Genomic DNA, 27,833 nt, shown 5'->3' on the forward strand with positions numbered 1-27,833 from the left:
GAAATATAAGAGCCCTTCATGGTCCTCCTACATGCTCTGTGTTTAACTCCCAACACAGACAGTATATGACAAAACAGCAAGAGACCCAGCTGTTTGAGGTCTAAAGGAAACAGAGTAATCTTCTTGGCTGCCTACTGCAGAACCAAGGAATCCCATAGGAGACAAAACAGATCTGGCAGGCTATGCTTGTTTCTCTTGGATCCCTTTCTCTGAAAATCTACAATCTTTCCTCATCCTGTCCAAGCATCAGAAGAGGCAACTGGTAGAAAAATGTGAGTATCTGAGGAACTTACATTCTCTAGCTCTCTAATATATGAAACTTGATTATTTAAAAAGTTGTTCACAGCAATATCAAAGATATTCTCACTCACAGCTGCCATAATGAGAGAACATAATGGAGAATTTCAGGTTCCTCTCCTCCCTATAGTTCTGTATGTACCATATGAAAGTTAAGATTTCGCTATATGGCCAAAGAAAAGAACTCACATGGGGAATAAAGAATGGATGCACATTTTAGACTTGGGAGAACTAACCGGTATTAAGATTTGCTGAGAGATTATGTGGGTGGTAGTAGTTCTAACAGAAGTTGCAGTTTGCCTACTGGCTATCAGGTCATACGTTGTCAATGCTGTGAAATTTGGGTTACCTGAAAATTATGAATCATACTTATTCCTATTATTAAATGTTCTATGTTGCCTCTGTGTGTGTGTGTGTGTGTGTGTAATTTTTCAAAAAAGTCTCCATATACTATTTTGTGCTGCCAATATGACAGCAAAATTAACGAAGCAAATTCAAGCAAACTCAGTTACTTGTACCAAAAAAGAAAAAAACTGAAACAGTTCTTTGGAGGGATGGTGTGTCTGCTAAATGGTATAATTCTTAGAGTAATTAAAGTAAAGTAAGTTAAAGTAATTATATTTACAGTTCACCTGCCATTTTCTCCAGCCTACCCTTCCATTCAACATATCCGTTATGCAAAGAAATATTATGACGTTTTTCTCAGATTCAAGTCCTCCATGAGCTCCATGGGGCTTAGTCCCACATAAATGTGCAAAATAATGTAGCCTCCTAGGCTATTGTCAGTGAAAACACATAATAAAGCTACAGTCCTAAATACACTATCTGGAAGAAACTTCCATTCAAATGGAATGGTACATCAATGTGTTTAATCAGATTTATAAGGCATGTTTCATTCCTTGTTACTCAGCTCTTTTCTACTGTACTTTCCACTCTTACTTTTTCTGGCCGCATGAGCCTTTAAATCAGTGCTGGCCACCCATAGTATTTTGATCCTTTTGATCAGTTTGTGCTTATGACTGTAGATGTGCTAGTGGTGAGAGAGGTCTGACACAGGAGTCTCGCCTCCACCCCATACAGTGGCAAGCTCAGCAACCATCACTATTCCTAATACCCTTATTTCCCCAACATTACCCCACCCCGAATCAGCACACACACAGAGAGAGACAATTGCTATGCCCATCTTGTATCAGTAAACATATAAAGGAAACTTTCCTATAACTGAAGGTAATTTTATACTGTACTATTTAATATCCCATACACATTTTGCATTAGGAATCTGACTAAAACTATCAATTAGGATGGTGAAGCATTGGAACTGATGCCCCGCAATATTTTTTCTTCAGTCTTTCTTGTTTTAACAACATATTTTTTCCCCCAGCTGTTCACATACTTTCACTGAAAAGAAGACCATTTTCTCACATCTGGTCTGTTCCCATCTGATGTTCGTTCTCGTATTTTTCTTCATACCATACGATTGCTTGTCATTTCTTAACATATCCCCCCCCCCCCCAGCTGGCTGGAACAAATCTATCCATAAATCTGTTACCACATTGCTAAGAATTTCATTTTGCTGCCATGCAGGTCACTAGGATTGAGGCTGTGTAATCTTTAGAAATCTAAAGAAAATGTTTGCTTTGTGACATTGACCTTAGGAAAAAGCAAGCTTGTTTGAAGATGGCTCTGATCGTCAGTGACCTATGCAATATTCAGTCTCCCAATTTGAGGGTCCCAACTGCTCTGTGTGTTTTGTGTGTGTGCACAGAACTCTTGAGCACCCAAGCATTCCCATTCACTTAACTGGGAAGGGACAGTTAAGTAAATACATCCTTTTGCCAGCAAGAGACTCTGCCTCTCACACTGAAGTGACTCGGGAAATCCTGGTTGCTCTATAGGCTTCAGAGCCTCTGTGCTTGTATACAATATTCCTGTGATATGCAGACTTTTATTGTATGATTATAATACAAATACTAAACTCCTGGGGGGAGACAACAACATGAAAAAGCAAAGATGCCAGCATAGTTAGCAGTCAGCTATCAGCTATTAGAGGCAAGAAGCCTGCCAGATGAAAAGAACAGCGTCTACCTGAGAGTTCTCAAAGAACTCAAATGTGAAATTGCTGGTCTTCTAGCAAAAATATGTAATGCTCCTCAGGTCATTCTCCATCTCTCAGGACTGAAAAGTAACCAATGTAACACCAATTTTTAAAAAAGGATCCAAGGGGGTTCCTGGAAATTACAGGCTGGTGGAATATAATATTAAAAATAAAATATGCAAGCGTATAGGTATTTATTTAGATGCCACCCATCTGACTGAGTTATCCCAGCTACTCTGGATGGCTTCCAACCATTATAAAACCACAGTAAAACATATAAAATATATAGAAGAACAAGCCTTGCTGAAGCATAGCCAGCATGGTTTCTTCAAAGGTAATTCTTTCTCATGAACCTATTAGAGGTCTTTGAGAGTGATGGCAAGCATATAGATATTGGTGATCTGATTGACGTAGTGTAACTGGACTTTCAAAAATCTAGGGTTCTGTTTTTCTTTACAAAACTAGGTCTCAAAGACCTCTATTAGGTTCATGAGAAACAGAGTGGTAACGAATACCGCCAAGCAACCTTTTAAAGGCTTTACATTATTTGGTATATTATCATCTATTTCTGTAAGGTTTAATTAGGTCACCCAAAATGATTGGTTCATCTCAAAAAAAAAATTAAAACCAGCAGTCTATTTTCAACAATTTGTAAGGTAAAGGTAAAGGGACCCCTAACCATTAGGTCCAGTCGCAGACGACTCTGGGGTTGCGGCGTTCATCTCGCTTTACTGGCTGAGGGAACCAATGTACAGCTTCTGGGTCATGTGGCCAGCATGACTAAGCCACTTCTGGCAAACCAGAGGAGCGGACGGAAACTCTGTTTACCTTCCCACCGGAGTGGTACCTATTTATCTACTTGCGCTTTGACGTGCTTTCAAACTGCTAGGTTGGCAGGAGCAGGGACTGAACGGGAGCTCACCCCGTCGCAGGAATTCGAACTGCCAACCTTCTGATCGGCAAGCCCTAGGCTCTGTGCTTTAGACCGGAGCACCACCCGCATCCCTTTTAACAATTTGTAAGTTTTGTTAAAATGGGGTTATTAGGATTTAAAGATCAAAGGCATGAAAGAGAACAGACACTTGGAAATGGATTAGAATTGTCACAGAGCAGAAAGGATCAAGGATGCTTGACCTTAATGCTGCAGCATCCTTTGGATTTGGAACATCTAAATCATGGCAACAGATGCTAGGAGCCGGCTGCATTCTAGATTTGGTATAAAATGTTAGAAAGGCTGAGAACAATTGATCAGATGGGCCACTGACCCAGAATAATATTTATAGCCACTGGTTCTACACATGTGTAAGCAACAATTCAGTGACTCACTGTACGTTCGCTGTGTTTGGAAATAAGGCAGACAATGAAAGAACCAGACAACCTTTGTAGTCCAGTAATGTGCATAGCGCCAGGTCTTTGGAGTCTTTCTTTATCTGATTTACTCAAACACAAAATATAGCTTCCAGCAAAATTAAAGTTAACATGTTTCTCTAGAGATTAAGATCAAAGCAGTGGAAAAGATTCTATTTCAACAGCATGATGTTCACTCCCTTATCTATAAACTGGGGGTTGGGGGTCAGAAGACAGCAAGTGTAGGGAGACGTCTGTTAATCATTTTGATGTGTTGTCTTAGAGATTGTCCACACTTCCACTTGTTTCGTTTTTTCTTCCACTTGTTCCATGCTTTTTAGGCACAGGTCTGAGAGGTTTTTCATTTGCCCCACCACTTTCCCCAAGGAAACCCACTGTTTACCACTAAATCGGAACAGACGTCAATCCGAAAACTCATACTTGCGACAGGCAGAAAGCAGAGGGTTTTCTCAGGAAAAGCTGCAGGAAAAACAGACAAAAGCTCACACCTGTGTCTAGAAAGCATGGGAAAAGCAGAAGTGTTGATGATTCCTTCAAGTCCTATACCATAGAGCCTTGAATAGACCTTTAATGAGTCACTCACTACTCCCTGTTTTCTCTTGAGTCTCATAAAGGTTCAGGGAAACGTACAAGATTAGACCACTCTGCAGGGGTGCCATTTTAGATTACAGTAAGAGAGTGGACAGAGCTGCAGCAGGGCACTCCATACAGGGCAGACACAAGCAGCATTCTATGTTTCCCATTGCTTATGTAGTCAAAAGAGCCTCACACACTCAAGGGTGCGGGGAGGTATTCATCAGACCTAAGAGAGAGCCTTTAGGTTTGTATCAAAACAAACAAAAACTAGGGAGGAATCAGGGGAGATTTCACCACCACGACCCCACCTAAGTATACTTGGTGGTGTGCTCCTAGTTGTAAACCTTACAGCAAATTTGTAAGTGAAGTCTTCCAGAGAGGAGGACTGGGGTTGAAAGGAAGTGGCTTTCCTAGCTAACCAGTGAGTCCACGGAAGAGAGAAAATTGGAACTGAGGAGCTCCTGGTTCATAACAGCCTCTTAGCCAGTATGCTCCATCAATTTTATATGACCTACTTTCTTCCCTTTTCTTTTTTAAAACCAGAACCATTAGTTCTCCTCACTTGGTATTGTCTATGCTGATTGACAAGGGACTCAGCAGTTTTTCCAAGCCCTTGCTTCAAATGCTGGGGATTGGACCAAAGATCTTATGCACACAGTACCTAACAGTGTAAACTCTTAAGATGATCTTCCTCAGGGGCAATAGTTTAATATTCCACCACTTTGGTCCCTCAACAAACTTGAGTGCTAGTTTGTGTTCCCCGTTCAAACATCTATCTACCCTCTTTTGTATGACTTAAAAGCAAATAGGCAATAGTTTTGAGCATAAGATGCTCGCTTATTTTTGGGATTGCTTTGATGGATTGTATTGTCGGTCATTTTAGATAGCAGGCCATTTGACACAGTTGTAGACACAGCAAATCATTTTGACACGAAGTTTTGTAGTATGCAGAGACAAGGAATTTTCCACTGCTTGTGCCAAATAAAGTAGTCACTATTTTTGGTCTGAGATCAGCATTCCATCTTCCTCCTCCTCTTCTACTCCTCCTCTCTGACATTCCACAAACCCTGAGGGAATACAATTAAAAACTCAAGAGTTCTCAGCCATCCACTCATTTTTAGCAGCAGAGTCTAATATATTAGTTACATGTTCTCATATCTGTGTGTGTGAACTGAGGGCTGGATAATAGTTGGTATTTCATAAACCATTCTATTCCCAAACCAGCTCAACACAGGAAAGGTAGGTGGAATAATCCAAGCATTATATAATTCAGAAGTTTTTCTCAGCATTAAAAATCATTTACAAACTCATGCTGGAACATATTGATTTCGCCCAAAGCATTCCAACTTCCACCGCCCACCAAAAGGCTCTTTTGCATATGCCCTACTGAAATGAGTGGGATCTCCAATGAGGCAGCCTTCGCCCAGCTTGTGCCTTCTGGATGTTTTGGACTCCCAACTCCCATCAGGCACAGCTGTTGGGAAATGGAGTCCAAAACATCCAGAAGGCATCAGGTCAGTGAAGGCTAAAATAAGGTATGTGGGGGGAGGAATCCTAGTGGATTGTGTGAGGTGGGTCAGATTTATCTTGGCTACGGCTCTGCTCATTTTGATCCTTCAAGGTTTTCTTCTCATGAATTACTCTGATTTATTTGCTCAGTGGACTGGAAAGGGTTGTGTGCAGGATTAAAAAACAAAAACAGCAGTTTCTGGGAGCCAGACATCCTTGAAGGAGGGGTTCCCTTAGCAAATGGTCACCAATCAACTATTGGTAGAAAATCCTCACCTCCTTTTTCCAAAGCACCAACCACTTGTCTGCTGCATCCTGGGTGCTGCTAATGTATAGCACCATGTCCCCAGACTGATGCTATGTGTGAGGGTATGTGAATCATAGCAGCTGTAGCTATGTGGGAGCCAGTGTGGTGTAGTGGTTAAGAGCAATAGTCTCGTAATCTGGGGAACCGGGTTTGTGTCTCCGCTGGGTGACCTTGGGCTAGTCACACTTCTTTGAAGTCTCTCAGCCCCACTCACCTCACAGAGTGTTCATTGTGGGGGAGGAAGGGAAAGGAGAATGTTAGCCACTTTGAGACTCCTTCGGGTAGTGATAAAGTGAGATATCAAATCCAAACTCCTTTTCTTCTTCTCTAGCTACATGGTTGTGCTTGGAACAAGGGATGCATCCACATGGTGTCAAGATAGTACACTAGTGCCATATCTAGGGCAGAGTGAGGCAGTCACCTCAAGCAGGTGACTTGGGGGTGTCATGAACAGGCAGCAAATCATTAGGTTTTAATTTGTTGTCACATTTTTACTGTCAGGGACAGGCCTATGGGAGCCAGCATCGCTTGAATGGACCTGGGCACATTGATTTGTAGAGGACCAGAGGTGGCCCAATACATTTTGCTGCCTGAGGTGGAACAGAAAATGATGTCCACCTCTCCAGTCAAAGTACATGGTTCCCAAGGCGCTCACTCCTCCTCTTTGGAAGTAAAACATACTGTAACTAAAAGCTAAGTCATGGACACAGTGCTGCCCTTCATGATACCGAAAATTAGTCATCTGCCTCTGCCTAACTGTAGAGTCAGTCCTGTTGGGGAGATGTGATTTGAGGTTCCATCTGAGGAAGCAAATTATCTTGGATTGGCCCTCTTCCTTTTCATTTTGTTCTATACTGCTCAGCACTAATTTCTTGTTTTCTAGTACCCCACAAAGGAGCTCATTTTTTAAGTATACAAGCTACACACATTTTCTCCTAACTCTGTTCACCCCAATGTTTTCTTACTCTTCAACCAGTCTCACAACTGGGGCAGCATGCATAGAGTCCTTTCAAAGTGTGGTATTCAGCTCAGAGTAGAGCCACTGAAATTAACTTAGCCATATTCATTCATTCATTCCAGTGGTACTACTCTGGGTAAAACCGAGTTGAATTCCCATCAATGTGATTAAAATTCTGCCAAGCACTCATTTAGGAATAGGGAGCTGAATTCAGTTCCCTTTCCTTCTTTTCAACCAAAAGATTTAAAAATAAAAATCTATGCATGTTGCTTTGGAGCCACCATTGTGGCTCAGGACCAGATCTGAGGAATTGGAGAGCTCTGATTGTGAAGTCTCTTTCCACCATTTGGGGAAGGAAATCTCATGAAGCAGGAAGCCTCTAAAAGGAGTTGGTGGAAATCATGTGGAGAGACTACTGTTGCACTAAGATCTGCTTTCAGACTTTCCATGGTCATCTGGCTGGACTAGGTTGGTCTTCAGCTTGATCCAGCAGGGGTCTTCTTAAGTTCTTTCATTATGCTGTGTTTTTTTAAAAAAACAAAAAAAACCAAAATGTTAACAAGGCACTGAAAAATGAACTTGACCATCATGAAAGGCACTGCAGAAGGTAATTGGCAGAAATATAGCTCTGCTGTGAAAGGGCAACAGTCAGGTAAAGCAGAAAGTTCAGGTTGTACACTGTCATCAACCATGTCAAATACTGCATCTTCACCACATGTGGGACAATAGCACTACGGTCCATACCTGAGAGGATTTTGCTGCACTTGTGGATACTTTCTCCGAACCGGAAATAAATTAGCATCTTGCTAATTAAATCATGCTGGCATTTTCCTTGTTGAATGGAAACAAAGTATTTAAATTGCAGGCAAAAGGAATGATAATGGAATGTAACACTTCAAAAATAATTCACCTGGATTCACTGGAGTAAATGGATGAATTGTATTATCAGATTTAAAAGCTAAGTTTGAATAGTGTATTTTCTTTCTTTCTTTCTTTCTTTCTTTCTTTCTTTCTTTCTTTCTTTCCCACACATGAAAAGCTTTTCATTCTATTTTGTCTAATTTCAAATAATGGCAAGTTGGTAAAATTAGATTTTATGTAAGATACTGGATTTGGGAATCGTAGGGTTTACCTGGATTGTTGTTGTTTTTGGTTGCTTTTAGTATTCCTTTATTTTTAAGACAAAATCAATGAGAGAGATATACACATATGGGAAAAGAGGCTGAATTAATCCGACAGATACCTTCTTTGTATGTAAAGTAGATCTATTTTATCCTGACACTTACCGGCAATAAAATGTTTTTCGGGTGGTAAAAAATGTTGAAACACACAGAGGATTTCTCTGCAGTATTTCTAGTTGTTGGGTATGTTTCATCAATATTTTTACACTTGAACACCCATTATCTGGTGAATGTGAGGACTTGCATATGTGAAAGAAATCAGCCCCCACAGAGCACTGCTTTCTTTTACCTGACATCCCTTGCACACAGTGTTGTGGCCACCTCCCACTGAGGCAGTTAACCGGTTCAGCTGAGGGACACAGAGGTTTGCGTGAGCCAGTAATGAGATGTCAAGTAGTGCTGGTGCCTGAGTGAATCAGCCCTGAACTAATGCCCTTTATATTTTTACACACAGCAGCACATACACACTCATGCTCTTTATAAACAAGACTGAAATGGTTGGGTTGAACTATTTAAAGGTCAGACCATTACAGAAAACCAACTGGCCAAGTGGTCATGTTTTCCACCATGGAATTGTTCAGTCTGAGTTGATGGAAACCTGGTGATATTTTATTTCTTGCTGCAGATTCTAGTCTACTTGAGAAAGCCTTTGATCTCAAGTAAGGTTTCCTGACATTTACTTGGCCAACCTGGTGGTGGGTTGGTTGTCTGAACTCATCCAAACCCACCCTCAGTTTCTGATTATGCCGCCTCCTATGATTCTTGGCACCAAACCCATTACTTGCAGCTAAATAAACAGTAGCAGATGTCAAAAGCACTCAAGGCTGGTATTTTTCTCCTACATAAGTGCTAGTCGCTTAGTGTTATTCATGACATATTGACTCATTGCTTTGGCCAGAATGACATCTCGAAGCAAAACTGGGCATGGGATTGCTTTGGTCAACAGAACTCGAGTTATTTTTGAATTCCCTCCTTCCAAACAGTGGTCAATTATGTTGCTTATAAATGGGCCAGGGGTTTAATCACTGATAATTAACCACTATTTACTTGCCATCTTTACATGAATATCAGGACACCTGCAAACTATGTGACAAAAAATTAAGTTGTTATTGGTCATTTTCCCCTTCATGACACATAGGCTAAAATGATAAAAGTGTCTCCACATGTTAACAGTGTAAGCTACTGCATAATGAAAATCACTTTGTTTGACATTATATTCTACCCCATTTCTTTAAACTATAGAAGTAGCTTATCCCAGCTATCAGTAGGTTAGGTAGTTGTTAATGGAGTTAACTTGGGGGAAGGGGGCATGGTGGGGTATCCCTTACCACAACTCTGTGAGGAAATATTCTGAGAGTGATTGACTGCTCCAAGGTAAGCAAATGAGCTTTTTGGATGAAGACCTGGTTTTCCTGCATCCAGATGCAACGCTCTAACCACAACACCACACTGCTTCTCCTTTTCTTCAGATCTGGGAGCTAACCATTTGGCGAATAGGCATAGCTTGCATATGGAGTACATTCAGGAGGTTCCAGGTTTAATCCCTGACATGTAGGGCTTGAGTAGGGCTGAGAGAGACTCCTGTCTGAAACCCTGGAGAGAAACTGCCAGTCACTGCAGACAGTACTGAGAAACCTGGACCAGTGGTCTGACTTGGTATAAGGCAGCTTCTTATGTTTCTGTGTTGAGAAGCGGACACTACTTCACAATACTTACTTTGCCACACAGATATTTTGAGGGAAATCACCACACAGTGGCTCTTCCCGCTGAAAAATCAGTGCTGTGTGGTTCTACTTCTGTAACACAGACATTGTCTCAACCAATGAAGCTTGTTTATATGTCTTTATCTATATCTATATCTGCATGCAAAGAGAAACCAGACTTATTTACCTTGGGGCATGATTTTTCACTTTGGGCAAGAAAGAAGCTAACCAAATTCCCAGAGCAGTCCATGGCCCTGAGGAAAAAGACACCAAACCTTGTAGGGAAGAGGTCATAGCTCAGTGGGAGAGCACATGACCTGCATGCTTAAGGTCCAGAGCTATCCTGCAATGGCTGGTGGCTCCTCTCTCATGTTTGGCCTCCTTCCATGATAAGAGGAGGAGGAGCAGGCTACTGTCCAGAGTTCAATCCACTGTATCTTCACTTTAAGGATCTTAAATGGGCAGAGATCTCCTTTTTCTAAGCTTGAAGAACACTGTTAGTCAAAGCCAGACTGGAACTAGATGGACGAGTCATCTGATTCACACTATAAGGCAGCCATGTATGTTGAGACAAAATCATACGCCACATTATGGCCTGTGATTCAGCATATGGAGCTGAATTTAGGAATTGGGAGCTGTGCATAGCATTAAAAAATTAACCAATACTTTTAATACTCTGGGTTATCCTTATTTAGTTACTACATGCTGAGACATATATGCTAGGAAAGTGTTACTGTTGTACCAATGATATATAATTTTCTTTTCAAAAACGGCTGGAGGGATTCCCCCACCCCTCCATAGTTCTTCTCCGAGTCCATAATAAACCATGCACTCTTGACATGAGCTGCACAATAACATGAATAGAGAGAGAATTCAATGAAACCAGCAGATGTTTAATGGACAACTTCACTGGGAACTCTTTGGCTTCTGATCTCCCTGATTCTCAGGAACCGTGTCCTAATTTTAGTAAAGTCCTTCTGGGTCCAATGGGCATATAACAAACCAAAATAGCTTGCCTACAAACCTGAGATTTTTCTGCTGTATCCTGAACTTTGAGTATTTATTCAAATGAGTTTTCCAAGCACAGAGGGATAAGCAGAATCAGGTTTCAGGCTTGTGGGATTTGCTTTGGGTTTTTTCCTAGACTCCTAGGATTCACTGACTGGAGCCAGATACAAAAGACATACTCTTTGGCTGTGTACGCATTACTGGTGTTTGCTGTGACTCCAGAGCACTCCTACCCCTGGCTTTTCAGTCTGTGTCACATGGTGCTACCCACGATGCAGAGCTATCCTGCAATGGCTGGTGGCTCCTCTCTCATGTTTGGCCTCCCTCCATGATAGGAGGAGGAGGAGCTGGCTACTGAAGCCATGCCACACTCAGCTCTGCGCTCAGCTACCTCTGCCCCCTCCCAAAAGATATTGGGGGGCCCAAGACAGCTCCACCCCATGATTTGACATACTCTGTTGGTGTAGATTTTAATAGCACTTAAAAAAAAGATAATATGTGTCAGGGGTTCAGGAGCAGAGGCACAGGGGAGAGAGGAGATGGAGAGCGAGGGGGAGGAATCCGAGGGGAGCGCAGGAGATGACAGTGGTCCGAGGGATTCCATGAGCCTCTCCAGCGAATCGGAAGATTCACAGAAGGGGGCGCCGGTGGCCAGGGGTAGAGGGTTCCCAAGGGGAACGCCCCAAGAGCAAGGCAGCAGCAGGGATTCCCAGAGCAGTAGTTGGAAATCAGGACCAGCTTCCCCACCAGAGCGGAGTGGGGGGGGGAAGAGTCCCAAGCATCGGGGCCAGTGCATTCCCCACCAGGAAGAGAAGACGAGACAGGGCTGACCACGCCTCCATCGGAGAGTCAGACAACGGGGGGGAGGTCAGATCCGGCCAGCGTCCCGGAAGGGGGAAGCAGTGACACAAGTAGTGTGACGGTTAGGAGAAAGGTCACTGGGTTGGCGCGAGAGGCAAGTTCAAATGTACAGGAGCGCGGGACAGCAGAGAATGAGGATTGGGAACCGGGTCCTAAAGCCCGCCGGAGGCAGGGGGAGGAGCTAAACGACTCAGCGTCGGAAGAGTCCAGAAAGGGCAATGCCCCAGCGGGCAGAAGGGCCCAGAGGAGGAGAGAGCAGCGCAAGAGGTGGAGCAGGGCTAGGATCTTAAACTGGTGTCAGGGGGGAGGAGACTCAGACGGGACTTCGCCAATCTAGAGTTCAAGACGTAGTGCTGCACGCTGTGGCTTTGAAATGGAAATTGGACTTTAATAAAGACTTTTGTACATTACCACAGCCTAGCGTTGGTCCTCTGTGAGCTGGGACCTAGAGGCAGCTCTGACAATATGCATATTATTAGGTGCTGTATTGACTGACTTTTACTCTTAGCTCATAGGAGATTACTGTATTCACAAAGACCTTTTAATGCAAGGATGTGGAAATTCTGGAGAATCATGTGTGCTACAGTTCCAAAGACTCATTATAGACAAATTTCTCCCTAGAAACATCACGAAGAATTGAAAATGGCAAGTGATCAGTCTGCTTGCTATCACTGCATGGCCTCCCTTTGTGGAAAGAGATACGCCATGAAAGAAGACAATGCTTACTGTGTGAAGTGCTACGACAGCCTGTTTGCTAACATCTGTGAAGAATGCAAGAAGCCCATTGAATGTGACTTCAAGGTAAGTGTTGATTTGTTCCAGAAGCAACACTGTTCCAGTGTTATTCCAAGCTTTGTGGAAATAGTACATATAGAGATCATAGGGGCACATGTGTTGCCCTGCCTTCAATGTCCCAGTCGGTACTCCCCGTCCCAATGCAGGAAAGCCTGAAAGATATTTCTAAAAGCAATCAGCTGAATGTTCTTAGAAACTTTCCTGCCATTGGGAAGCCTGCAGTGATCGTGAGGGTGGGATCATAGGCATATTCAGCTGAATGCTGAAAGAACCCTGTACAGATCTTCCCACAGCCAGGCACCTCTGGCCCAGTTGGAGCCTTCAAATACCTACCGTAAATAGAGCTACACTTTCCACATGAAGCAGAGTTCTGGGTGTTTGCTGAATGCTCAAAATCAGCAGTTAACTATAGAAGCAGTTTAAAAAATTATTTTATTTTATTTATTTACTACTAGGAGTATTTACTACTACTATGTAGTTACTAGGAAGCAGTCAGGTCCAGGGGTCTGGCCTCAGGCCTGCTACCTAGAAAACTTCAGGATTCTTCCTCCTAGCAAGCTTCATTAGCTCATGACTGCCATGTTGGAAATGACAGGAAAGAAGGAAAGGGGCTCCTCATTTATTGAAAACCACCCACAGGCTTTAAAAAAATGTTTTAATTCAACTCAGACATGAATCTACCATGATCAACAACTAATGATTGTGAGCCATGAAACTATGCTCCTTTTCTGACATAAGTGTGGGGCAGCAGATGAAGTAGAGACTTTGTTTGGAAGGGTTCTGACTGCTCCTGTGTTGCTTGTGACTCACCGCTGCCCAAGATATAGCACTAGTATTCATTCTTGTTAGATCGGAGATGAGGTTTGAATGGTGAACTGACTGAAGTGTTTGTCTACAGAATAAGGCAGAAGCATTGATATGTACACCAGATTACCTGCACACAAACACACCCACCCAAATCCTTAGATCGGTATAATGCATCCATAGATATAGACAGGAAGGAACCAAAAAAAAAAAAAAAAAGAGTATATTATTATTATTATTAGTTGGGTGGAGGGGTAGGTTGTATGTCTGAGCCTCCTTCTAATTTCTGGACCCAGCACTGATTCAATTCCTGGCATAACCAGGCTAGCTTCCTGATAAAGTACTGGCCCACTAATTATGGGCCATAAGCTAACAAGTAAAGGTAAAGGGAACCCTGACCGTTAGGTCCCGTTGCAGACGACTCTGGGGTTGCAGCGCTCATCTCACTTTATTGGCCAAGGGAGCCGGCATACAGCTTCCGGGTCATGTGGCCAGCATGACTAAGCCACTTCTGGCAAACCAGAGAAGCGCACGGAAATGCTGTTTACCTTCCAGCCAGAGCGGTACCTATTTATCTACTTGCACTTTGACATGCTTTCAAACTGCTGGTTGGCAGGAGCTGGGACCAAGCAACGGGAGCTCACCCCGTCACGGGGATTCGAACCACCAACCTTCTGATTGGCAAGCCCTAGGCTCTGTGGTTTAGACAACAGAGTGGCAAATGGGAGGGGGCTCTCTCAACTCGCTGGTATGTAGAAAGACAAAGGCCAGAGGTGAGAGTTGATTTTTGTGAGCTAGAAGCTAGAAGCAAGGCTGCAGACTGGGCAGCTGGGAGACAGAACCATGCCTGATTTCTGCTGGAATCCAAGGCTGTGGCTATGGGGCTATGGGAGAAGCAAGACCCCCTTGGGATTTTAATGCTGTGAACCCCTCTGTGTAGGCTCAGGTGGTTGTTGTTGTTGTTGTTTAGTCGTTTAGTCGTGTCTGACTCTTCATGACTCCATGGACCAGAGCACACCAGGCACTTCTGTCCTCCACTGCCTCCCGCAGTTTGATCAAACTCATGCTGGTAGCTTCAAGAACACCATCCAACCATCTCATCCTCTGCCGTCCCCTTCTCCTTGTGCCCTCCATCTTTCCCAACATCAGGGTCTTTTCCAGGGAGTCTTCTCTTCTCATGAGGTAGCCAAAGTATTGGAGCCTCAGCTTCACGATCTGTCCTTCCAGTGAACACTCAGGGCTGATTTCCTTAAGAATGGATGCGTTTGATCTTCTTGCAGTCCATGGGACTCTCAAGAGTCTCCTCCAGCACCATAATTCAAAAGCATCAATTCTTCGGCGATCAGCCTTCTTTATGGTCCAGCTCTCACTTCCATACATCACTACTGGGAAAACCATGGCTTTTACTATACGGACCTTTGTTGGCAAGGTGATGTCTCTGCTTCTTAAGATGTTGTCTCCCAAGGAGCAGGCGTCTTTTAATTTCATGGCTGCTGTCACCATCTGCAGTGATCATGGGGCCCAAGAAAGTAAAATCTCTTACTGCCTCCATTTCTTCCCCTTCTATTTGCCAGGAGGTGATGGGACCAGTGGCCATGATCTTCGTTTTCTTGATGTTGAGCTTCAGACCATATTTTGCGCTCTCCTCTTTCACCCTCAATAAAAGGTTCTTTAATTCCTCCTCACTTTCTGCTCAGATGGTATATATGTATAAATAAAGCACATATCATAAAATAACACCACAGTCTCCACTGTCCCTCGTTCCAACACGAACCCTGGGTAAGCGACTGGAACCCCTGGGATTTTGCACTGCTCAGAGATTGGGGTGGTACGCAACAATATAACCTGTGACATTAAACTTCTGCAGATAAATGCAGGTTTTTAATAGTTTGCAGGCTCCCTACAGACCCAATGGGGTGGGTTTCATCCATCATCTGAATTCAGCAGCTTAATATAGAGATTTTAAACTGCATTAACCCTCAGAATAATGTCTTCGCTTCTTTAATATCTGGGTTTTAAAAGTGGGGGGGGGGACCCAGTAAGTTGTATTATTTTAACAATTCATTCCAGAGAGATTTCCTTTTCTAGCCTGGGCTTAATTCAACTGATAAGATCGAGGGAAACCTTAAAATAAATTCCACTGACAAATAACCAGTGAAAAATGACTTCCCCTTGGTCTGTATTACAGACAGCCTCCCCTGTAACTGCTAAGATTCGCAGGGAAATAAATGGCATTCATCATTTTTATGTAATAACACTGTCTCCGCAAGCAAGATATCTCAAGAAAAGATGTGTTTGGATTAAAATATTTTATTCGCCAAATGACAACTTCATTTTGTTGTTTATCTCCTAATGCCTCCTCACTCATCACAGAAATAGCATCTTAGTGGCAAATGGGGATGATCAAAACGAAACAAAACTTCACGTCTTTGGGCTTCATCTTTTCTCTCAGAACTCAGGCAGAACTTTTCATGAAAACTATGCACACCACAGCGGGATGTGTGTATAGAGATTTGTTCCTCCTTTAATTCCTCATAAAGCACAACTCTGTATAGGAAAAATGAGTATATTAAATGTATTGTACACAAAATATCACAATATAACATGTACTAATACTCTGATTGGTATGAGATCTCTCTCTCTACACACACACACACACACACACACACACAGAGAGAGAGAGAGTATCTGGTCAATCTTTAAGTGATATATGATATATATAATCCTACAAATTACGGTACTATTCAATGTCTCCGCATCCGAAAGTTCAACTATATTGTACTGAAGTCCAGAGTGTAGATTCTCTGTGTAGTTTAAAAACTGCTTATGAGGAGGACTCCAACAACGAAATATCCAGGTAAAATCCTGTCACCCTTCATCAAGTCAGTCTAAGTACATTGCTAAATGATACATGACATGCTGTAAATGACTCGTATAATACAATCTTATATGGGGAAAAAACCCACCTAAATTGATCCAAAATATTCAAGTGTTTCACTTACATATGCAGGCAACTTAATGCTCAACAATATGGTCAGCTCCCACCTTGTGAGGGCGCTCAGCTCCTGATGAAATGCTGAGTCGGATACTAATTCCCCCGGGGTGGAGATTTAAAGGGACCATAGCATTCCATCACAATCTGGGATAGCATACAGTAAAAATCACAGGAACAACTCACAAGAAACTACTCAAATCCAGACTGAGATTTAGACCTTTGGGGATGACTCTACAGTATTCAGATGGAAAATCCACTGGCTTCCAATTGCAACATAACCTTTCTTACATCTGGTCTGCTGTATTGGTGTGGTTTATACTTATATACATACGTACATGGGTATAACACTCGGTTCTATACGAATCAGGATTTTAGAAGATATGTCCAGAATTAGACACAAAAATTTGGAGGCATCTATGGTACAAAACCACATACAACATAGCCACACTGGTGGGGAGATATGCTTTGTGGTTCTACAAGACAATACACAAAATTACACCCCATTTCCCTAGCACAAATAGAAGAGGCAGTTTTGCCTTTCTTACTCCATTGACCTGAGAGTGAGTCCCACTGAATTCAATTTTGCAGAGACATGGTTCAGATTGCAGGCTTTTCCAAACAGTTCCTTTCATCCTGTGCTAGCTCAGTTAAAGTATGCAGCTTGAGGGTAGACAAGGGAGAAAAGGTCAGAAAACATCCTCCGATGTGGTTAAACTACAGAATATTCTGTCGCTCTGCAGGTCATTTTTGACAATTATTCTGAAACCAATGGCTCATAGCGCCTTCGGATTTGATTGTATCCAACTGGTGTTTTTTTTTGGGGGGGGGGCAGTGTTTAAAGGAAGCACCTGCTTTTTATTAACATGCATTCATTGTCTCTCAAAGGATCTTGCTTACAAAGGCTGCCACTGGCATGAAGCGTGCTTTAAGTGTGCCAAGTGCCATCAGTCTTTGGTAGAAAAGCCTTTTGCTGCCAAAGATGAGCTCCTGCTGTGTACAGAGTGTTATTCTAATGAGTATTCATCAAAGTGCTTCCACTGCAAGAGGACCATTATGCCTGGTAAGATAACACGGAGCTTTTGCTAACGAAATAAATAGGGTCACATGGCGGTTTTAATTAATTTTGAACACTGGTCTAGTGGAGCTCAATAGGCAGAAGTACGATTAAGGTGAAACTCTCTTCTTTAATCCAAGGGCCTTTTCAGATGAATGCTTCATTTTTACAGGTGTTGCACATTCCTTATGCAGAGGCCAGTTTACTATTTACTGTCCAATTCACCCACCTGTTGCCATTTCACCTTTTGCCATTTTACCTCCCCTTTCTTCTTTTAGCTTTTAGGAATGTGATTAGGTGAGTTTTACGGAGAGCTACTTATGCAGATCCACATCGTTTTGTATGTCTTTTTCCTGAAAGATTTGCTTCAAAATGAAAGCTACTTTCCCAGGAGCTGAGCACTCCCCACTGTACCACTCCAGTGGGACCCTAAATATCCTTAAATTTATAAAGGAAATAAACCTTTTTTTCTCCAAAAATGCTTTTGGGTGTTGTACTATTCCACTTATGACACAAATAGACATTGGGATCCCATAGCCTGGCTGTTTCCTGTGGCAAGTTTTCCTTATTCGGAATCGCAAAACCTTCGTTGTGCCTCCAAACCTTTTTTTTTTTTACCTTAAATTCTGGGCATGCCTTTCAGTCACAAAATGGAGTCCCAGGGAGCCACTGGCAGGTGGATTCTTTCTCAACTTTTCTTTTTTTGAGCAGCATTTTCAATTACCTCACGGAGGTAAGTTGAGCCACCCATCTCACACATGGCTTGTCGCTCTATTTTATAAGACTGATGCATTCCCTGTTGCACTTCCTCCAGAAGAAAAGTTGTGGGGGCTCTGGATCCTATCCGCCAGCTCTGACAATTGTGAGTAACAGGTGCTCTGCCACAGTTCTTTATTCAGCCAGAGTATAGGCAGCAATCAGCAACTCCTGCTATGCAGAGTGGGAGCACAAATTCAGGCTTGCATCTGAGACTGAAATGTTGTCACTGAATAATTCAGACCCATTCAAAGCCAGGGTGCTGGCCAGGTGTCCAAAATGGAAATTTTAATTATGTACTAAATTGCAAGATTTGCATCAACTTTTGCCTATACAAAAAATATTCGACAGATGCCCTAGTGCAGGGGTAGCCAAGGTAGGGCCCTCTAGAATGGTTGGTGGCTTATAAGTCACTTTGGGTTGCCTTGGGCAAGATAAAGCAACTAACAAATTTAATTAACAACAGCAAAACAATAGATGTTGTGAACAACTCCTGTCATCAAAGAGCATTTGCCATGTTGCTGGGGCTGATGGGGTTTGTAGTCCAAAAACATCTGGAGAATACCATTGACTTGGCTGCCCCACAGTAGTAGAGCATGCTATGATAATTATTTGTATCATGTCCCAAAATAGCCATTTCTGTGTTACATAACTATTTTGTGGTGGTGCTACAAGGTTGCATCTGGAGAGAGTTAATGTTTTCTAGCAGATGAACACTGAAACATTCTGCTACATATAAGATATTATCCAAACAACTGGCCCTAATTTCTGATTATTTTGTCTAATAACATGCCAAGTTATACGTTCAAGATATTGATTATCTATAGAACAATTCGGAAATCCGATTCAGAAATCAATCCACCTTACCAAAATTAATAAATAAATGTTAACACATTTGGCAAGATTTCCTCAGCATGGGAAACAAGTGTGACAGATCCAGTATTTTAAATTTTAATACGCTGAACACTAGTAGTAGTCACACAATTAAATTAGTCTCCTTAATGTTAAATCTGTCTTAAGCTGTACTTATGGTCCCTTCTGAATAAATTGGAAGACCAATGTGACTGTGGTGGAATCTATGCACATATTTTAAAAAAAAACCTGTGAAAATGTTGTGAAAAACACTTTTATAAAGTGAAAAACACTGTGAAAAACACTTTTATAAAGTGTTTTGAAAAATATATTGAATTTGCCATAAGCTCACCATCACCATCTAGTCACATTTGTATAATGCACGTAAAACACACCTAAGACGTTATATTTGCAGCTGTATAGCTGAGTCCTGTGAGTTGATTTAGGAATAAGATTTGGCAGCTGAATTTAGAAAACTATGGTTGAAGGTATGAAGCACTGATAGTGATAGGTAGCTAGTTTCTTTTAATTCAAGCAGCCTAGTCAGATGCAATCAGAAGGGTCACAGAGACAGTGGGCAGTGCAGAGATGTGAGAGCCAAACTAAATGTGATACCAGAAAGTCTGGCATAGAACCATCCCTGGATTTCACAACTTTTCAAAAATTTATTGAGATACCCATACATTCCCACTGTGAGCCCAGTACTAGCCTCAGGGGGACATTTAGATTGTGGGAGTGGTGCAGGCACAAAGGACTAAGACCCTCCATATACCCTGTGCCACTTCTCCAGTAAACCCCAGAGAACCCCCACAACTACTAAAGAAATGCAGGGAGGTTTGGTCTCCTGCATTCTTTGTTGCTTGGTTCTGATACAGAGATGTGATGGCAACCTTATTTTTGGCTGCTTGTTTCACAGCAGAGGTTTATTTCAGATTATCACATATATATGGCGATTTTCCTCTACTACTTATAATCAACTAAAAAAAAGAAAAGGAGGATAATAGGCTTGCTAAAAATTGTTTACTGGTACAGGTAAAGTACAGTAATGAAATAATTTGTAGACCCAACGTGAAGCTAAAGTGGAATAATACAGTGCTGACACTTTCCAGCATAAGATACGAGACTCTTGAAAAGGTGCTCAATTCACACAAGCACTGGCTATAGGAGTTTTATGCTTCCCAGGACTTGGAGCTGATTAGAACCTCATTGTTTTCATTATCCTTACCCTATATTCAATTACCACTTGTACAAAACAGCTATTTTCCTGAACTGCCTTCCTCCTCTCTGTGTAAAGCTCCTCCGGTGCTGCAATTTCAAACCATGCTGTTTCAAGTCCTTGAAGAGGAGGTGTTGGAAAGTCTTGGTTAACTAATGTCTTTGCATTTATTTTCAATAGTCAATTGAAAATATTTTCCATTAAGTATTATAGTATTCCATTTATGGTAAACTTAGAAAACAGCTCAGGATTAGAAAAACTAGCTGCAAAATGTTGCTGATTTACTTCAGCTCCTGATTTTTACCTAAAACATTGCTGTACAGACCAGAAGGGGGATAGGGATGTCTACACCCAATGTCCATTTCTTGATTTGCTTCCCTGCAACGAACTCCAGTTCACTGAAGCTGTCATCTGTGTGTCTGCTCTCATCTACACACGCATCATCGTTTGCACATGTGCAATGGCTGTCTCAAATGTACACACCTCAGTTTAACCAGGGCTTCTGCGGAAATTGATTTGAAGGAAAGCACATCACACCAGAGTATTTTTCAAGAAACTGCAGGATACCTATGGACTGTGACTGACGTCAAGTTTCCTCAGCTTCAAACACCTGTGGTGGGTGTATGCTTGAGCCAGAATAAAGCAGCAATGCATACATAGACTAAGAAGAAAATTTGTTGAAACAAATATGGCAAACTGCAGAGACCTCCACATGTCTTTCCCTATCGGACATATTAATACCTTACCTCCCTATATCTTATTTTTATGTCCTTTGATTAGTTTTGAGATGGCCATTTCACTTTGACATTAAAACTTGAATTTAACCATGAGTTTCTGTGCTTGGCTGAACTGGGGCTGTTGTGCTGTAATTGATAATGAAGAAATAATGTCCTAACCATACTGTTTTAGCACAGTTTTTAATACAGCATTCCCAGCCGGCCAATAATCTGTCAGGTTTCATGATTGGTTTTGCAGGTTCTCGCAAAATGGAGTTTAAAGGAAGTTGTTGGCACGAAGCTTGCTTTGTTTGCCAACACTGTCGGCAGCCACTAGGGACAAAGCCTTTGATTACCAAGGACAACGACAATTATTGTGTGCCTTGTTTTGAGAAGCAATTTGCTCAGTGTTGTTACTCCTGCAAAAAGGTAATGAAGCAAATGAAAAATACTGGGGCAGTGGGGGTGGAGAGATAGGTGATCACAATGAACTTCATTGTCCATTCCACAAACAGGGGGGTTGTCATTTGTCCACAAAGGAGAAGCAGACACTCTTGGTGACAGCAGCCGCCCTCTGCAATGCACTCCTTCAGATAATTCATGAGACCATAATTACCTTTAAACCCCTCTTCATATTAAGCAGTATAATGTTTGTTAACCAAAAAATATTCTTTCTTACAATGACCCTGATGCAAACATCCTCAGGTTTGATAGAATTCACTGCCAAAGAGATGGGAGGAAGCAGATACTCTGAATCTGTTTCCATTGTCAAAATTACACGCGGTGAACAGGTGCGCAGAAGGTGAATGCTAACAGCACCAACAATGCATTCAATGGTGCATTTTACATTTCAGGCGCACCTTATGGGATACAAGATGGGTGCCCCCCAAGTCATCATTTAGTGCAGCATTTCCCAACTTTGGGTCCCAGCCATCAGACACAGTGGTGATTGATGTTGGAAGTTGTAGTCAACAACATTGGAGGACACATGGTTGGGAAAGCCTAATCTAGGAGGTACAGGTGTGTCATTATTGGGAATAAGTCCCATTTGACACAATTAGACTTCTGAATGGACATATATGAGATTGTACTGTTAGAGAGATAATCATATGAAGGCTTCAGTCCTAAGACCACTTATTAGGAAGTGGTCCATTGGGCACAGTGGGACTTCTGATTGGCATACACTGGATTGTCTTGAAAGCATGCTTCAGCTGTCCATCTACCCACGCAATTCCACAATATAACACCAAGCCAGAGCCCTTCTGTTTAAGTATACAGTGGTGCCCCGCAAGACGAACGCCTCGCAAGACGAAAAACCCGCTAGACGAAAGGGTTTTCCGTTTTGGAGGCGCTTCGCAAAACGAAATCCCCTATGGGGTTGCTTCGCAAGACGAAAAAAATCTTGCATCCCCCCGCGGGTTTTTTCCGGTTTTTTCGCCCTTTTCTTAAGCCGCTAAGCCGCTTATCAGCTGTTCTGCTGATAAGCCGCTTAACAGCTGATCGCTGGAAGCCGCTTGACAGCTGTAGCGCTAATCTGCTAAGCTGTCAATGGGCTTGCTTCGCAAGACGAAAAAACCGCTATACGAAGAGCCTCACGGAACGGATTAATTTCGTCTTGCGAGGCACCACTGTACTTCTAAAAATCTCAATGCTGCATTTCCTGTTGGCAGTCCAGCTGCCTCTTATCCATTTCTCCTTTACAACCAGCACCTGTTTCTGTAGGAATAGTCTCAGAGCCAACCCTGTTGGACATTAGTAATAAAAGAGAAAATAATTCTTCTGAGCATGTGTAGAGTGCCTTTTCCCCTTGCTACAGAGACCCAGAGTGACATTTTCCTTGATCGTGGGGTGACTCCCAAGTACGCTGGATATTCAGCATCCCTCTCTTTTTATAAATTAACCAAGGAAGTGTGGTGCTTATTAACCTTTGGTTTTGTACTTAATGCCCAAGTTCAGCATCTGAATACAAATGCTCCTTTATCATCCAATAGGTGATAACTGCTGGCGGTGTGACCTATCATGACCAGCCTTGGCACAAAGAATGCTTTCTGTGTACCGGATGTGAGAAGCAGCTGGCAGGGCAGCGGTTCATTTCCAAAGATGAACATCCCTACTGCCTTGAGTGCTTCAGCAGGCGCTACGCAAAGAAGTGTGTGGCCTGCACCAAGCCTATTACAGGTAGCTGTTGACTATCCAACTGACAAAATACAGTCCATATTTTGATGGTCATTATGGCAGAAGCAAGCCTCTTATATAATCATTGGCAGTATTTGTGCTCCTTATTTCAGCATTGCTGACGGATGAGCACAGGGTGCTAAAATTATTTATGGTAAATTGGAGAGCAGTACTATTACCGCAGGACATTTATATGATCATGAGAAAGTGGCCCTGTTGCCACAATTCTTGAGCTGTAATGAGATTCAGGCTCAAACTAAATGTTACGGTACATAACAAAATATTGGCCACATGCCTAGTTCCTTCTTTCGTCTCCGTAAGATCTTGCATAATTTATTTGCTATCACAGCACCCTGGTTCATATCCAATGCTGCTGTTCTCTGGTGCATGTAGCAGAATTTTCCCCCTTCTGCCCTTTCCCCTGCAGCACCCTGAATACTCCCAAAATCTGTCCCATGGGATTAGAGGACCCTCTGGAGCAGATTTTGAAGGTGCTTAGAAGAGAAGGAGCAGAAGTCCCATTACACAAGCATAACTCCACACAAGCAGTGCTGAATACACTATTCTATGTTTAGTGACTCTACCAGTGGTAGTCAACAATTGGTAGCTGGAATGGGAAAATACAGGATTTTGCAACATGGATACATTGGACTACATTTTAGGGAGGTGGAGGGGAGGGGAGGGGGAGGGAGAAGCTATACAGTTGCTGCTCATAGCTGTCAACTTTTCCCTTTTCTTGCGAGGAATCCTATTCGGAATAAGGGAATTTCCCTTAAAAAGGGGGGGAAGTTGACAGCTATGTTGCTGCTGTCAGCAATGGGTGTCTGCATGTTGTATGAACTACAGTGGTACCTCGAGTTACAAACGCTTCAGGTTACAAACTCCACTAACCTGGAGGAATTATCTTGAATTGAGAACCTTGTCCCAGGTTCTTTCGCCCTTTTAGTTTTGTTCTGATTGTATTCACTTTAACTGCAAATAGATAGATGATAGATAGATGGATAGACAGACAGACAGACAGACAGATACTAGTGAAAAAACAATTAATTCACCCCGGGCCTTTGGGAACTGAATGGCCAGGGACCCACCAATTGTAAATATTAGATTGTAATTTTAGTACACTAGTTGATGGTTTTAGGGTTTTTTATGGCACTGTGAAGCATTTAGTGATGATGAGATGATTTTAATTATATTTCATGCTGCTCTGGGCTCCCAGTTGGGAGAAGGAGTAATATAAAAATCAAATGAATAAACAAACTAAAAATAAACTCACAAGATGGTTATGGAGGATAAAAATGAAGAGGAAGCTGCCTATGTTACTCTGAACATCTTGGGGAAAGGTCAGATCCAAGATGAATTCTTTAGGAGAAGGGCCCAAGTTCAGTGGTCAGGGATCTGTCTTACATGCAGAAGGTCCAAGGTTCAATCCCAAGCATCTCCAGGCAGGGCTTGGAAGGACACCTTGCCTAAAACTCTGGCGAGCCAATCACTGTAGACAGTATTAAACCAGATGGACCAATGGCCTGATTCAGTGTAAGGCAGCTCCCTGAGTTTCCATTTTCCTGTGAGAATAGCAACACCAATGCAGTTACCATGGTAAGTAAGTGGTGACTACGAACATGGCCTTGTTTACATCCACATTTTGGGTCAAAGAGTATGAGTGCAAGAGGAAAGGCATCTATTCCCAGCCTCTGAAAATCAAAATAACCAACAAAATACACAACTGTTTCAAGCAAAGCAAAATCTCAATGAGTCGTCCTCCCCTTTCCAATTTCTAGTACACACAACACATTAAGCAGCAGCTGGAATTGTTTTTAAGGGTGCCATGGTAAGAGTTCACCCACTTCCTGAGCATGTGATCTGGGGAATCCTAGCATTGCCAAGCATCCTATGAAACTCTGGCTGGCAGGTGTGTCTGTTATTCTCTCTGCAGTGAAAGACACAGAAGGCATTTTCTGTGTGTCATGCTTGAATCATTTAGCCTCACCTTCATATTCCCAGAATTGAAGAACAGATCTTGCCAGAAATAGAACACTGCTTTCAAGATTTGTGCTTAAATGGCTTATAATTAAATGTTTGGCAAACACACAGAGGCTATTTAAAAGTACTCTAAGACCATTAGCTGGATCCTTTTAAAAACAAATTGAATGACCTCTTGTCCCAGTTCTGAGGGGTAGCACTGCCAATTAATTACTGATCCCGTCATTCAAAGAAAGAAACAAAACTGATGGGAAATTCAATCAGCCATAACCTTTCTCTCCATTGCATATGTGAGTTCACACACAGCAGACCCTGGAATTTCTTCTACAGGCATAATTAATTGCAAGCAATTAAGCACCACCTTTCCACAGCTCCATAAAAATGTGCTTTTTAGGCCAATTTACTTTTATGTGTTAGATTTATAATTCACAGTATCCAACAAATATGGTGAACTGTTAAATCCATAGTAGGATAAAGCTATGAGTATTGAACTAGGCGGGCCTTAGGTCTGATCCAGTAGGACTCTTCTTATCTTCTTACGTATACAAAGCAGTGTGTACCTGTGGGTGTGCATCCTGAATTAAAACGGACAAGACAGCTCAGGGAAGCTGGCTTAAATGTGCACATTGTTGGTCCCATAGTGGCCATTTCTGAATCTCAGAAATATATACCATATTGGCCCGAATATAAGCCTCATTTTTTCCCCCGAATTCCGACCATGAAAAGTTAAAGCGTGGCTTAAATTCGTGGCCTTACAAAAATTGGCTATTATGATATTGCTGCTGAAACAGTGATAAAATGGAATGGGTATGAGTGCCTTCGGAATTTTAAGGGAGCAGCTCATATTTGGGCCAATATGGCAGCTATGTCAGCATCTATTGTTGTAGTGCATGTCAAAACATGGACCCTTCAGTGAATTGAGGGTGGCCCGAGACACTTTGCTGCCTGAGGTGGAATTGCAAATGGTGTTCCCACAACCAGGCCAAGGTGCATAGTTCCAAAGACCCATCAAATTATTTTGGCACCATGAGACAGAGACTCCCAAAAGCATTGTCTCCATACCTGGTAGTAAAGAATACAACAAGAATATTACATATCTGATGTTTTGCTGTGTTTTCATCACAGCATTTTACCTCACTCTACCTAATGGTAGGACTGGCCCTGAATGAATCACATGTGTTCATTGATCCAATTTTTCTCCAGTTTCCATATATTAGGATAAATGAGAGTTTTATTTAATCTGGGAGCCCTCAGTGGACATGACATAATAAGTGGTGAGAGAGTCCTATTTAGATTTTTAGATGGAACTAATTTGCCTCAGTGTATGGCAGCTTCACTTCATTTAGCTCAGGTTTTGACATTTATTAAAGGAAGAAGGAAGGGACTTTGCTTATTAGAGCATAAGTTACTGCCTTTGTGATCTGCTAAAAGGCACTCACAGCCCCACTTTTCATCTCCATGTTTTCTCTTCATAGCTCTCGGCGAAGCCAAATTTATCTCATTTGAGGATCGCCAGTGGCACAGTGACTGCTTTAAGTGTGGGAAATGTTCCAGCTCACTGGTGGGAAAAGGATTCCTAACCCAGCAGGATGAGATCCTCTGCTGCAAGTGCGGGAGCACCGCATAGCTCACAAGACCTGAAAGCAAACCTTGTTAATTTCCGTGCGCTTTAAGTATCACATGCATAATTGCTCAGTGGTCAAAAATCTGTCTAACAAGTATAATTATTGTTCAGTTGTGCAAATTGCTTCCTGACAGACTTTCTGACACAGCTGGCAGACGTCCCTTTCATCCTGTATAACCACTTTAAATAACAGGGTTTCTGCTAGGAAACAGTTATAAAGATATATTTACCTGAAAGCATGTTTGGTTGTTTAACTAATTGGTTGGATGGATGGTTCCTTGTAGTAGAGTGCACTCTACTGTTGGGAGTGGAAGAGTGTGCAAGCTTGCAACACAAACCAATACTGTGCTCAAATTCTAATAAAAAGAACATACATGACAGCTCTGTTTAAGAAACACCAAAATGAGATTTTTCTGACAGCACAGTGTTTATCACTGTCTGCGACCCTTTCTATGCATATGTAGGTCAGCAACGAAGGGTGCTGTCAAACAGTTAAAAAGTTGTGTGAGGAAAGTAATGGGGATGTTCTGTTTTATTTTGCTGCTCGTAGTGGTGCTTTTCCATCTTATATTACAAAAATGCCGCACTAAACATGACAATGGAGCTCCTGGTGTTTTTGAATTTGTGTTCAAAAAGTCACATTGGCTGCCTTGATTTGGATGAGAAATATATGGAGATTTAACCATTCTCCCCATGCTGATTCCTTAACACAGATCTTGTAGGTACCCATATGGAGTACAGGAATTTTGCTGTCAGAGGCAAAGAACAAGATGGTACCTCTCTTCCCATTCCATGTGCAGAAATCACCTAATTGGTCTAGCTCATAAATCTTACTTCAACACTGCTGACATGATAATGACCACCAGCATCAGCCTAGTTTAGGGGAACCAGAACATACACAGCTCTGTCCTGTGTCCTGAGAAGAATAGCAGTCTAGGAAGGACAACCAAGTGGATGTCACAGCTGCTCCCATGTACCCTTGCCTAAGAGTAGGGCCGGCCCT

At 42.2% G+C, this 27,833-nt stretch overlaps 2 protein-coding genes across 3 annotated transcripts in view; one reads left to right on the forward strand and one right to left on the reverse strand.

The window, feature by feature from the left end:
• FHL5 (four and a half LIM domains 5) lies at positions 1 to 27,066 on the forward strand. Of its 2 annotated transcripts, none has more exons than XM_083731476.1 (6): positions 1 to 272; positions 12,485 to 12,664; positions 17,343 to 17,517; positions 21,311 to 21,480; positions 23,043 to 23,229; positions 26,682 to 27,066. In XM_083731476.1, the coding sequence occupies exons 2-6, from the start codon at positions 12,506 to 12,508 to the stop codon at positions 26,831 to 26,833; spliced, it is 843 nt and encodes a 280-aa protein (XP_083587602.1). In that variant the 5' UTR covers positions 1 to 272; positions 12,485 to 12,505; the 3' UTR covers positions 26,834 to 27,066. The 2 variants fall into 2 exon arrangements, with proteins under 2 accessions (XP_083587602.1, XP_083587601.1); XM_083731475.1 differs by lacking the exon at positions 1 to 272 and adding an exon at positions 8,413 to 8,466.
• GPR63 (G protein-coupled receptor 63) overlaps positions 15,470 to 27,833 on the reverse strand; it is a 63,680-nt gene continuing 51,316 nt past the window's right edge. Inside the window, exon 4 of the mRNA XM_083731421.1 lies at positions 15,470 to 16,009. Within this exon, the coding sequence (XP_083587547.1) occupies positions 15,987 to 16,009 (23 nt within the window). The 3' untranslated portion in view covers positions 15,470 to 15,986. The remainder of the gene's footprint in view (positions 16,010 to 27,833) is intronic.

The sequence above is a fragment of the Podarcis gaigeae genome (assembly GCF_964106915.1).
Source record: "Podarcis gaigeae genome assembly, chromosome: 3".
In the NCBI taxonomy this organism is placed as follows: Eukaryota; Metazoa; Chordata; class Lepidosauria; order Squamata; family Lacertidae; genus Podarcis; species Podarcis gaigeae.

Bases quoted from the DNA above. Each gene is read 5' to 3' on its own strand.
- FHL5 (XM_083731475.1), top strand. From the start codon at position 8,428: ATGTTGAAACACACAGAGGATTTCTCTGCAGTATTTCTA. The intron at 12,665-17,342 runs GTAAGTGTTGAT...TGTCTCTCAAAG, and splicing joins CCATTGAATGTGACTTCAAG to GATCTTGCTTACAAAGGCTG. The intron at 23,230-26,681 runs GTAGCTGTTGAC...TTCTCTTCATAG, and splicing joins CTGCACCAAGCCTATTACAG to CTCTCGGCGAAGCCAAATTT.